Here is a 12,744-nt window from a genome sequence, read left to right as displayed (position 1 = left end):
GACCAGGATGGAGGCACGAGCTGTCCCACGCAGGCTCTCGCTGTCTGTTCCGAGATCGGAGTCAACAGGCCTTGGCAAAGGGAACCCACGCGGTGAGTGAAGATGGCGTCTGGTGCGGACCAGGAGGGTCCGGGGAACTTCTCTTTTGGAAGAGATTTCAAGGTTCGTTGTCTAGGAGGCCACAAGCCAGCCGGCAAGTGACTAGACAACGCGGCGAGCAACAACCAAGCAGAAGGGCCCCACTCAGATCTCGTGGAGGCTGGAGGGCTGGTCTTCGGTGCAGGAGCTGCTCGGGGCTGGGGCTTCTCAATCCCCAAAGCACTTTCTCGATGGTGCCTCAGAGGTCGTGCTGGAAGCGAAGTGCAGTTCTTTAAAGATGGCCGGTCCCACATGTCTCATTGCACCCACGGGTCTCAGCTGTGCTGCAGTTGTGGGTAGAGGTCGGAGAGGTCTGGGAGTCCGGGTCTCGTCGAGCTCTGAGGTCTGGATCCGGCAGGAAGGACGACAAAGTTAACCGCTAGGACACTTGATGGTGCCTGCTTGTGCAGGGTGGTCACTCCTTGGCCACAAGGGAGATTTCTTCAGTCTTCTGTGGAGCAGAACGTCGAAGTCCAGAGTTTCTTCTTGTAAAGTTGTTCAGGATAATCTAATTTGGAATGGGACCAGCTCCTACCTTTATTCTGCTAAAGGGGGCTGTACTAGTGACTAGGTCCCTCCCATGGGTGGGACCAGGAAGGGGGGTGGTTACACCCCCTATCCTTTGTCCGGTTTCGCTCCAGAGATGGGCTGGAGTGCCCCAGCAACTGGTTTGAACCGGGGTATGCACAGGAACACCTTGTGTGCCCCAGGCATGTCTCATTCCTTTCAGCCCTGCCTATCTGGATACACAAAGTCCTGTCTGGGGTGGTGCTGGCACTTCCCCAGGCAGGAAACCCTTTGTCCAGGCCTCCGGTGCTGGAAGGACTCCCAGCTGCAGGAGGTCAGACTTGTGTCTGAGGCAGCAGCATCCATTTTGTGATGCTGAGGATCTGTTTAACTTTAACCGGGGTTACAGTTACCTACATGTCTTATCCCTCTAGAAGGGTGGAATGCTACCCCCGTCGCCAGAACTGGCAAGGCGGTAGTATTCCAAAGCGTATGACACCTTACTAGACATGTTTCGATAATGCTATGCCAAAGTTAGCAATAACCGCGAGGATTATAATGCACTTAAGAGTATATGGTATAGAGTTATCATGGAACAGCTATAAGGACATGGTTCCGAAAGCTGCAGACAGGCTCAGCTCATGCTAGAGCACCATCTCACATAATTCCAAGCACTATGCCTTCAGGATTGATAAGGCCTGTCATAGGAGTGACTTATAGGAGTATATGTGTCCATTTTGGGGTTAGATATAGGTATACTATATCTAAAGCAAAGAGTGATTACACCACCTTGCCCCAGCTGTGTTACCAGCCAGTTGTGTCTGTTTAGATGGCCAGCCAGGGGTGGCATAATACATGCTGCAGCCCCTGGTAGGCCTTGGATGCACCTCTGCCCTGGGTACCTATAGTACACTGTACAGGGGCTGATAAGGTGACCCAATATCCAATTGGAGATGTACATAAGGTACATGGATCCATTTTACAGAGAGAGCAGATAGCCTGGGGCCCTGATTGGCAGGGTCCCGGGCCAACTAAGTCGAAAACCAGCTAAACACTAGGCAAAAAATCTGGGGTAACCATAGTCAGGTATCCACCTTCCTACAATATGCATCAACCTTTACCTCTTCTTATGTTCCGCAACAAAGTTTTGTCGCCTGTTCCAGGTTTGGGTACACAAGGGTACAACTTGCATTCAAGAACAAAGCCCAAGCGCTGAACACACAGGTGCAGGTTTATGGCTTGAATCCTGTCATTTTCGAGCAGCACATGATCCGCTGAACACTAGCTGAGGTAAATTTTGGAGGCATCAGAAAACTGAAAGTTGGGAGACGAGGTCTGGATTCGCATCGAATGGAGCGGAACGAAAGAAACTGATAGCAGTGATACAGGGGTGTCCCCTATGTAGAGGTGTACTGTTTCCAGGGCAGTACCAAGTCACTGAGGAGCCACATGGTGCCAACTTCTAGTGCTCAGGAGCACTGCTGAAGAATTTCTCTGGGTCAAGTCTGCAAAGTGAGAATATTTTAAAGGTAAGGAATCTGCAGTTAGTAACATCCATCAGAAAGTTTAGCTTTCTGGATTCGGTGGGTGGGATAATATTGGCATTTCTAAACTGGGGGTTGGAGAAACTGGGCTTTGAACTAAAGACCATATTAAATCCTTCCAAATATTGAATGACTAATTCTTGATACACAAATCTAAATTTTATGTGTACCTTCAACTGTGTCAAGCTCTTAAGATGTACAGGTCTAGTTTCAGCGCGCTTTTTTTTTGGTTTAAATCTTTTATTGAAGGTTTACCACAATAGACATAGGATACATAAACATCTCGGGTGAGCATGCGGTCGCCCTCAGCGCGCTTTTTGAGCCCCTTGACGCTAAATTGACATTTGAGTGATTGGAAACTAAAGCCATCCCACAGGTCTGCTGCACCATAATCATTAATGCACCTCATCACTAAATGGGTTGGAGATCTCAGTCCCTTAGACAATGGTGAATGGTGAGAAGCACTAACAGTGTCATGAAAAATGGTCACATCGGTCAAGTTATGCTTCATACAATTCAAATATTTCCACTGGATATAATAAACCCCATAATCTCCACAGGAAAGATGGGTGGTGGTAATTTCACAAACTGTCTGATGTGCTTGTCACAAGTGTAGATTTACTACAAGTAACAAGAGGATACTTTATTATTGGCTCTAGATCTCAATGGTCAAGTCTGCTGTTTTTGGATACAGGTCACACACTCTTCCAGAACAGTGCTCCATGGCATTATTGGGGAAGGTGGTAATACAAAAGGCAAGCAAACTCATGGGCCTGCGGCTCTTATGGACTAAAGAACAAGTTACTTACCTTCGGTAACGATATATCTGTAAGAAACATTAGTTAGTGTTAGATTCCTTACCTTAGAATATCCCCAGGCGTCAGTCTGGATCCGGAAACTTTTGCGTAGCAGTACCCCTGCGCGTCGGTAGGCGTCGTCTGCAGGCGTCCCCTGCGGCTCCGCGTCCGTCGTCGGCGTCGTGCGCCGTGATGACGTCGCTGGAGTATATAGACGCCGCCGCCGCACGCTGACGTCAGTTCTTTGCACACAGCTTTTCCGCGCCAGGAGACGCAGAGCCATGAGAGAACCAACACTGGTGCCATGTAAAACTAGGACCCTGAAAGGGATGTCCTTAACCCTAGGTATCAGTTCGCAGAACGGGGAGGATGGGTGGGTTCGGTAAGGAATCTAACACTAACTAATGTTTCTTACAGATATATCGTTACCGAAGGTAAGTAACTTGTTCATCTGAAAGAAACACGTTAGTGTTAGATTCCTTACCTTAAAATACATACCCCAGCAATACCAACCCCGGTGGTGGGTCTGCGAACCAATACAAAACTACACCAGAAAGTCCTGGAGGACAGAACGGCCAAAGAAGCCATCCCTCCGGACTTGACTGTCCAGGCAGTAGTGCCTCGCAAAGGTGTGCAGCGAGGCCCACGTAGCCGCCTGGCAAATGTCCTGCAAGGGGACTCCCCGGCCCAGGGCAGTAGTAGCCGCCGTGGCCCGAGTGGAATGGGCCCTCAGCCCAACAGGAGGCTCCTTCCGAGCCAAAGAGTAGCACGCTTTGATGCAGAGAACGACCCATCGAGAGATGGTTCGTTTACAGACCGCCCGTCCCTTCTTCGCACCCACGTAGCCAACAAAAAGCTGGTCATCCACCCGGAACTGGCGTGTGCGATCCATGTAAAATGAAAGCGCATGTTTTGGGTCCAGACGATGGAGCCGCTCCTCATCCTTTGAAGGATGCGGAGGCGGGAAGAAGGAAGGGAGGGTGATGGACTGCCCGATGTGAAAGGCCGAAACAACCTTGGGCAGGAAAGAAGGTCTAGTCCTCAGAACCACCTTGTCAGGATGAATGGACAGGAAAGGGGGTTGGACAGAAAGAGCCTGGAGCTAACTCACTCTCCTGGCAGAGGTGATGGCAACCAGGAAAGCCATCTTTAAAGTCAGGAGACGGAGAGGACAAGAATGAAGGGGCTCAAAGGGAGCACACATCAGAAAGGTTAGAACCAGGTTCAAATCCCACTGGGGCATCACAAACGGAACAGGTGGAAACATGTGAGTGATGCCCTTCAAGAATCGAGTGACAATCGGGGATTTGAACAAAGAAGGCTGATCAGGAAGCCTCAAGAAGGCTGAAAGGGCAAAAAGGTAGCCCTTGATAGTGCCCACAGCAGAGCCCTGCTGGACAAGAGAAAGAAGAAACAGAAGAACCTCCGAAAGAGGGGCAGAAAGAGGATCCACAGCCTTTGCTGTGCACCATGCCACAAATCTGTTCCACTGACAGGCGTATACCGACTTAGTGGAGGGACGCCTGGCTGCCAGAATCACATCACAGACTTCAGGAGGCAAGTCAAATGGCCTCAACTGCCGCCGCTCAATCTCCAAGCATGGAGGTGGAGACTGGACAGGTTCGGGTGGAGGACCGTCCCCTGCTGCTGCGACAGAAGGTCCTCCTGAAGGGGCAGGCGGATCGGGGGACCGACTGACATGCTGAGTAGCTCGGGATACCAGTACCTTCGAGCCCAGTCCGGAGCCACAAGGATAACTTGGGCCCGGTCGTGCCTGATCTTCTTCAGCACTCTGGGCAGAAGTGGTATAGGCGGAAAGGCGTATAACAGACCGCAACTCCACTTGCGCCGAAAGGCGTCGCCGTGCGAGTGCCGTCTTGGAAACTCCAACGCGCAGAACTGATGACATTGCGCGTTCTCTTCTGTGGCGAATAGATCTAACCAAGGCTCTCCCCATTGCAGAAAGATGCCTTGCGCCACGTCCGAGTTCAGACGCCATTCGTGATCCATCGAGCACCGACGGCTGAGTTCGTCCGCCCTGGCGTTCAGGGAACCTGCCAGGTGTTGAACCGTCAGAGTCACGCCCTGACGTTCCAGCCATTGCCAGAGGCGCAGAGCCTCCTGGCAAAGGGTCCACGACCCCACTCCGCCCTGTTTGTTGCAATACCACATGGCGGTGGTGTTGTCGGTGAACACCTGCACTACACTCCCGTTGACAAAGGGGAGGAATGCCTTCAGTGCCAGACGAACAAGTTACTTACCTTCGGTAACGATATATCTGTAAGAAACATTAGTTAGTGTTAGATTCCTTACCTTAGAATATCCCCAGGCGTCAGTCTGGATCCGGAAACTTTTGCGTAGCAGTACCCCTGCGCGTCGGTAGGCGTCGTCTGCAGGCGTCCCCTGCGGCTCCGCGTCCGTCGTCGGCGTCGTGATGACGTCGCTGGAGTATATAGACGCCGCCTCCGCGCGCTGACGTCAGTTCTTTGCACACAGCTTTTCCGCGCCAGGAGACGCAGAGCCATGAGAGAACCAACACTGGTGCCATGTAAAACTAGGGCCCTGAAAGGGATGACCTTAACCCTAGGTATCAGTTCGCAGAACGGGGAGGATGGGTGGGTTCGGTAAGGAATCTAACACTAACTAATGTTTCTTACAGATATATCGTTACCGAAGGTAAGTAACTTGTTCATCTGAAAGAAACACGTTAGTGTTAGATTCCTTACCTTAGAATACATACCCCAGCAATACCAACCCCGGTGGTGGGTCTGCGAACCAATACAAAACTACGCCAGAAAGTCCTGGAGGACAGAACGGCCAAAGAAGCCATCCCTCCGGACTTGACTGTCCAGGCAGTAGTGCCTCGCAAATGTGTGCAGCGAGGCCCACGTAGCCGCTTGGCAAATGTCCTGCAAGGGAACTCCCCGGCCCAGGGCAGTAGTAGCCGCCGTGGCCCGAGTGGAATGGGCCCTCAGCCCAACAGGAGGCTCCTTCCGAGCCAAAGAGTAGCACGCTTTGATGCAGAGAACGACCCATCGAGAGATGGTTAGTTTACAAACCGCCCATCCCTTCTTCGCACCCACGTAGCCAACAAACAGTTGGTCATCCACCCGGAACTGGCGTGTGCGATCCATATAGAATGAAAGCGCACGTTTTGGGTCCAGACGATGGAGCCGCTCTTCATCCTTTGAAGGATGCGGAGGCGGGAAGAAGGAAGGGAGGGTGATGGACTGCCCGATGTGAAAGGCCGAAACAACCTTGGGCAGGAAAGAAGGTCTAGTCCTCAGAACCACCTTGTCAGGATGAATGGACAGGAAAGGAGGTCGGACAGAAAGAGCCTGGAGCTCACTCACCCTCCTGGCAGAGGTGATGGCAACCAGGAAAGCCGTCTTTAAAGTCAGGAGACGGAGAGGACAAGAATGAAGGGGCTCAAAGGGAGCACACATCAGGAAAGTTAGAACCAAGTTCAAATCCCACTGAGGCATCACAAACGGAACAGGTGGAAACATGTGAGTGATGCCTTTTAAGAATCGAGTTACAATCGGGGATTTGAACAAAGAAGGCTGATCAGGAAGCCTCAAGAAGGCTGAAAGGGCAGAAAGGTAGCCCTTGATAGTGCCCAGAGCAGAGCCCTGCTGGGCAAGAGAAAGAAGAAACAGAAGAACCTCCGAAAGAGGGGCAGAAAGAGGATCCACAGCCTTTGCTGTGCACCATGCCACAAATCTGTTCCACCGACAGGCGTATACCGACTTAGTGGAGGGACGCCTGGCTGCCAGAATAACATCACAGACTTCAGGAGGCAAGTCAAATGGCCTCAACTGCCGCCGCTCAATCTCCAAGCATGGAGGTGGAGACTGGACAGGTTCGGGTGGAGGACCGTCCCCTGCTGCTGCGACAGAAGGTCCTCCTGAAGGGGCAGGCGGATCGGGGGACCGACTGACATGCTGAGTAGCTCGGGATACCAGTACCTTCGAGCCCAGTCCGGAGCCACAAGGATAACTTGGGCCCGGTCACGCCTGATCTTCTTCAGCACTCTGGGCAGAAGTGGTATAGGCGGAAAGGCGTATAACAGACCGCAACTCCACTCGCGCAGAAAGGCGTCGCCGTGCGAGTGCCGTCTTGGAAACTCCAACGCGCAGAACTGATGACATTGCGCGTTCTCTTCTGTGGCGAATAGATCTAACCAAGGCTCTCCCCATTGCAGAAAGATGCCTTGCGCCACGTCCGAGTTCAGACGCCATTCGTGATCCATCGAGCACCGACGGCTGAGTTCGTCCGCCCTGGCGTTCAGAGAACCTGCCAGGTGTTGAACCGTCAGAAACACGCCCTGACGTTCCAGCCGTTGCCAGAGGCGCAGAGCCTCCTGGCAAAGGGTCCACGACCCCACTCCGCCCTGTTTGTTGCAGTACCACATGGCGGTGGTGTTGTCTGTGAACACCTGCACTACACACCCGTTGACAAAGGGGAGGAATGCCTTCAGTGCCAGACGAATCGCCCGCAGCTCCAACAGGTTGATATGGAGCCAGGACTCCACCGGAGACCAGATGCCTCTGATCTCTGCCTCTCCCAAGTGGCCACCCCAGCCCTGGAGTGACGCGTCCGTCACGACGACGTGCTCCGGTTGGGGAAGGGAGAGGGATCTGCCTCTGACCCAATCGCGGTCCGTAAGCCACCACTGCAGTTGTCTCGCAGCGCCCTCCGAGATCAAGACGTGGTCGGACAAGTTGCCCTGATGCTGGGCCCACTGAAAGTTCAGGTCCCACTGCAGAGCCCGCATCCGCCACCGGGCGTGATGCACCAGAAGGATGCAGGAAGCCATCAGTCCCAGCAGCCGCAGCGTCAACCTGACCGAAACCCGGGATAGCGGCTGAAAGATGGGAATCAAAGCCTGAATATCCCGGACCCGCCGTTCCGGAGGATAAACCCGAAACTGCGCCGAGTCCAGAACCGCTCCGATGAAAAGGAGCTTCTGAGAGGGACACAGGTGTGATTTCGGCACATTGATGGAGAACCCCAGGTCGTGCAAGAGGTCTGCCGTCATCTGAAGGTGGTGGACGACTGTCTGGGGCGAGCCCGCCTTCAACAACCAGTCGTCTAGGTAGGGGAAGACTGAAATCCCCAACCTGCGCAGATGGGCTGCGACCACCGCCATCACCTTTGTGAACACCCGTGGGGCGCTGGTAAGGCCGAAGGGAAGCACGATAAACTGAAAGTGCTCCTGGCCTACCGTGAACCGCAGGTAACGCCGGTGGGCCGGCAGGACGGGGATGTAAAAATAGGCATCCTGCAAGTCCAACGCTACCATCCAGTCTTGTGGGTCTAGAGCAGCCAAGACCTGAGCTAACGTCAACATCTTGAACTTCTCCTTCCGGAGGAAGCCGTTGACGTTCCGTAGATCCAAGATAGGACGTAGGCCCCCCTTGTCCTTCTTGGGTACCAGAAAGTAGTGGGAATAGCAACCACGCCCTACTTCTGGCCCAGGAACGCGCTCGATGGCCCCCTTGGCCAAGAGGGCCGTAACTTCCTCCTGCAGAAGTGTCAAGTGGTCCCCCGACACACGGTGGTTCTGCGGTGGCATGGCTGGAGGAGTGGTCTCGAAGGGGAGGGAGTAGCCCCTTCGGACGATTTGCAGCACCCACCTGTCCGAAGTGATCGTGCGCCAGTGAGCGTGGTGATGGCGAACCCTGCCACCCACTGGCGTCACATGGGGCCGAAAGCACGGACTAGGAGGATTTTGAGGCAGATGCTGCGGGGGGAGGTGTGGTCTGACCCCGCCGTTGTCCCCGACCGCCGCCAGGGCGGTTTCCACGGCCGCCACCGCGTTAAAAGGATTGTTGCGGCGCGTGGCTGGCAGCACGTGTGGGGGCGCTCCTTCCTTGGCCACGAAAGGGACGAAACTAACCCGTTTGCTGACGCTGGGTCGAGAGACCCAAGGACTTGGCCGTGACCCTGGAGTCCTTGAAGCGTTCCAGCGCGTGGTCCGCCTTGTCACCGAACAGGTGACAGCCATCGAACGGCATGTCCATCAATGTATTCTGGACATCAGCCGAAAAGTTGGCGGATCTCAGCCAGGCGTGGCGACGAATCGCCACTGTCGTTGACATAGCTCTGCCCAGCGAGTCGGTCGTATCAAGACCACACCGTATCTAATATTTCGCTGCATCTCGGCCCTCAGCCACAGCCTGACCGAGTTTTGCCCGCACCTCCATGGGGCATTCTGGCAGCAGTTCCGCGACCGTATCCCACACAGAGTGGGTGTAGCGGCCCAAGAGGCAAGCGGTGTTGCAAGACCGCAGGCCCAAACTAATGGACGAGAAGACCTTCTTGCCAAACTGGTCATACCTCTTGGATTCCCGGTCGGGCGGGGCCGACGGGAATGCAGACTGGGAGGTCGAGGCCTGGATCACCAGACTCTCAGGAGTGGGGTGGGTAGACAGGAACTTGGGGTCGTCCGGACAAGGACGGTGGCGCCTGGCCACGTTCCGATCAACAGGCGCACCTGAAGCGGGCCTGGACCACGTGCCCAACAGAACGTCTGATAAGGCTTCATTAAACGGCAGCAGTGGCTCCTGTGGGCATGACTGCGGTTTGAAGACCTCAGTGAGGATGTTAGGCCTCACGGCCGCGACGGGGAGCTCAAGGTGTAAGGCCTTGGCAGCCCTCATCAGCACCACTGAATATGCAGCTCCCTCCACCGATGCCACGGTTGGAGGAGAGATCAAACCAGGGTTAGGAGAGTCGTCCAAACCACTGGCATCCCCCAAGTCACCTGTCCAGTCCGGGTCATACTGGCACTCGCGTGACAGAGGGTCCTCGGACCCCTCCCAACCTTCACCGAACTCTTCATCCTCTCCGTATTCGGAGTCAACGATGTAGACCGGCTCCTCGGGGTTCATGGGCCCCATTGGCGCCGGGACCGGCGTCGAGCGACGCCGGTCCGGCTCCGCGTCCGGCGTCGGGGAAGGTAGGGGAACGGCGCCGCCCGGAGCCGGCGCCGGAACCCCGCCGCCGGCCGGAGCCGGCACCGGAGAACCGGCGCCGCGCGGGGGCGGCGTCGGGGGTAACCCCGATGGTAACGGCGCCGGGGAGGCCGGAAGACCAGCCGGCGCCGATCCCGAAGGCCCTTGCGGCGCCGGGGTCGGAGCCGTCGGCGGCGCCGGGGCCGGAGCACCCGACGGCGCCGAGGCAGGGACACCCGAACCGCCAGGGCCCCCAGACGGTAGCACTGGGCCCGAAGGCGCCGTAGGCCCCGTCGGAGAAGCGAGCGCCCTCATGGCCATGAGGAACGCCTCGATCTCCTCAGGCGTCGCGCCGTGCCCAGGGACCGGAGGGTATGAGGCAGGCCCCGCCGGCGACTCTCGCGGAGCCGCGGGGTTGGGGTCACCCGAGCCCCCGGCCGCATCGCGCGAGCGTCGGGGGGAGTCGGGGGTACGATGACGACGCCCCGACTTCTTGTGCTTCTTACCTGATGAGCCTGACGAGTGGTGTCGACATCCGGAACGCTCGGCGCGGCTCCGCGACCGCTCCCTCGAACGCTCTCTCGACCTCCGGCCGGACCGGGACCGCTCCCGGTCCCGACGTGGGGCCGACACCCGGAGCTCCAGTAGCTTGCGGGACCGCTCCCGCCTAGCCTTGTTGGTGAGGGCCCGGCAGTGGACACAGGAGTCCACGTCGTGGTCGGGGCCCAGACACCGGAGACAGAGGCGGTGATGGTCTGTGACCGACATCGTGCGCTCACAGTCATCACAGTGCTTGAACCCAGGCATCCTATCAGGCACAAAGAGAGAAATAACTATTGAAAAACTTGGTCAAAAGACCGGAGTACTGCTCTTCAGATCTGCGTCCACTGGCGCGGAAAAAAGAAGAACTGACGTCAGCGCGCGGAGGCGGCGTCTATATACTCCAGCGACGTCATCACGGCGCACGACGCCGACGACGGACGCGGAGCCGCAGGGGACGCCTGCAGACGACGCCTACCGACGCGCAGGGGTACTGCTACGCAAAAGTTTCCGGATCCAGACTGACGCCTGGGGATATTCTAAGGTAAGGAATCTAACACTAACGTGTTTCTTTCAGATACAGATGTTTAGATATTGGTAATCCACTAAGCCTTCCCTCTACTATCCAGGAGTGGTTGAGATGCATGGGCCAATTTTCACTAATAGACTCATACAAATATACTAAGTTTTGAGGCGAATCATGGGATAATTTTTGTGCAACAGTGGTGTGATACTGAAATGTAAGGTATACATGGTTTTTTGGCCTGTTGGTTAACTGTGCCTTATCCTGTATATTTATTTGAACTGGCCCTGCAATCTATAACAATATTGTCGCTATGTTTTACTCCTTGTAGATTTTACAGTTGAATGATAAAATGTATGTCTGGAACCAGCTACTTGCCATTTATTGCACTATTAAGACATTCTAGTCCTTCAGAATTGAGAAATGCCCTTCCCTGGATCACCAGAACATGCCCTTTCTCTAGCAACTGAAACTAAAAACTAGAGATAGTTCTTAATCAGTCTGCTTTGACACTACAGATGTTTATATTTGCAATTTCTACTTAAGAAACAGAATGTTCATAATTTGTCAGCTGCAGTACCTTATTTCCAATAACGGCAAAAGAAAAAGTTGGAAAAAAAGTGCTGATGTTAATGTTACTGTGATTTATAGAGCGCAGGAATACCCGGAGGTGTCTTGGCGCTGACGACAATAGTGGACCTGCACCAATGCCTACACTATAAGATCCATGTCCTTCCCCCGAGAGATCACTTTACCTAGCTTTCTTTTTCTTCTGCTGCTGGTTATTAACAATTTTCTATTGGGTATCACCAAGACACTGCATTGGCAGCCTGTGGTGACATTGGTGAGAATACATGGAAGCCAATTAAACCAGGGTTTTGCACTTGTGAAGATCAACTGGGCACTTCACAAGTGTTTGGCTAGAGATTCATTGCAGAGAAACCTCAAGGAGATCATCTTACTATCTCTGCAGTAGCAGTGCTAGTGTTCACCCAGACATATCCTAACTTTTCTACAGGAGGAAATTCTTCTAAAGTGGCAGACTCCACCGCAAGTTTGCTGTTGTATTGTTGAGGAAGTCTACTTACTCGGTCAGCTGTTGCATTGCTGAGAACCATTGCTTGAACACTGTTGCTGTACTTGGGTGTACAGAGCTTGCTGGAAGCTACATTTATGGCAACAGAGAGCGCCAAGCTCCGACCATGCCTCACCATCCAGTCAATGCCAGAAATGTCCGCTGTAAAATGTAGGAGACAAATGGGGAAAAATCTGAATCATAAATCAAATGTCATAGTTCAAGGCAAATGCCCAATTGGACTAAATCAGCATTCCACCTCTTAATATATTTAGTGTATGACAGAAGTTGTCAGCTGATCATGCGTTCAAATACTAATAGGAGTTGTAAGTTAACAATCCAGTATATTTTTAAATTTCATCCTTATCCAAGCTGGACAAGATTCTCTGTAAACATGAGCTTGATGATTAAATACATTGAAGTACAGGTTAGCTGCCACATATTATTCGAAAAGTTATTCTGAAAACAATCTGTACCTAGGAGATGTTGCTGAAGGACGTTACTAAGCTCATCTTCTGCAAGAAATGTACACAGCTCTCCCAGACAGCCTGCTGAGGCCATGCGAGTGGCATCCTGTTCAAGCAAAGCAAACAAATAGTTGAAACATAGATGTTGGTATCAATATAAAGCTAACAAGCAGTAGCAATTTGGCTTCAGTGTA

General features: G+C 53.6%; 1 protein-coding gene across 2 annotated transcripts in view; it reads right to left on the bottom strand.

The window, feature by feature from the left end:
* Positions 1-12,744, bottom strand: part of GCN1 (GCN1 activator of EIF2AK4) — a 746,722-nt gene that overhangs the window by 132,232 nt on the left and 601,746 nt on the right. For both annotated transcript variants that reach the window (XM_086942874.1, XM_086942875.1), the window contains exons 54-55: positions 12,560-12,656; positions 12,097-12,245 (exon numbers count right to left, since the gene is read on the bottom strand). In XM_086942874.1, the coding sequence (XP_086799000.1) occupies positions 12,097-12,245; positions 12,560-12,656 (246 nt within the window). The remainder of the gene's footprint in view (positions 1-12,096; positions 12,246-12,559; positions 12,657-12,744) is intronic.

Source organism: Lissotriton vulgaris, chromosome 11 (genome assembly GCF_964263255.1).
Source record: "Lissotriton vulgaris chromosome 11, aLisVul1.2, whole genome shotgun sequence".
NCBI classification, from domain to species: domain Eukaryota; kingdom Metazoa; phylum Chordata; class Amphibia; order Caudata; family Salamandridae; genus Lissotriton; species Lissotriton vulgaris.
This window is presented reverse-complemented; position numbering and strand designations above follow the sequence as displayed.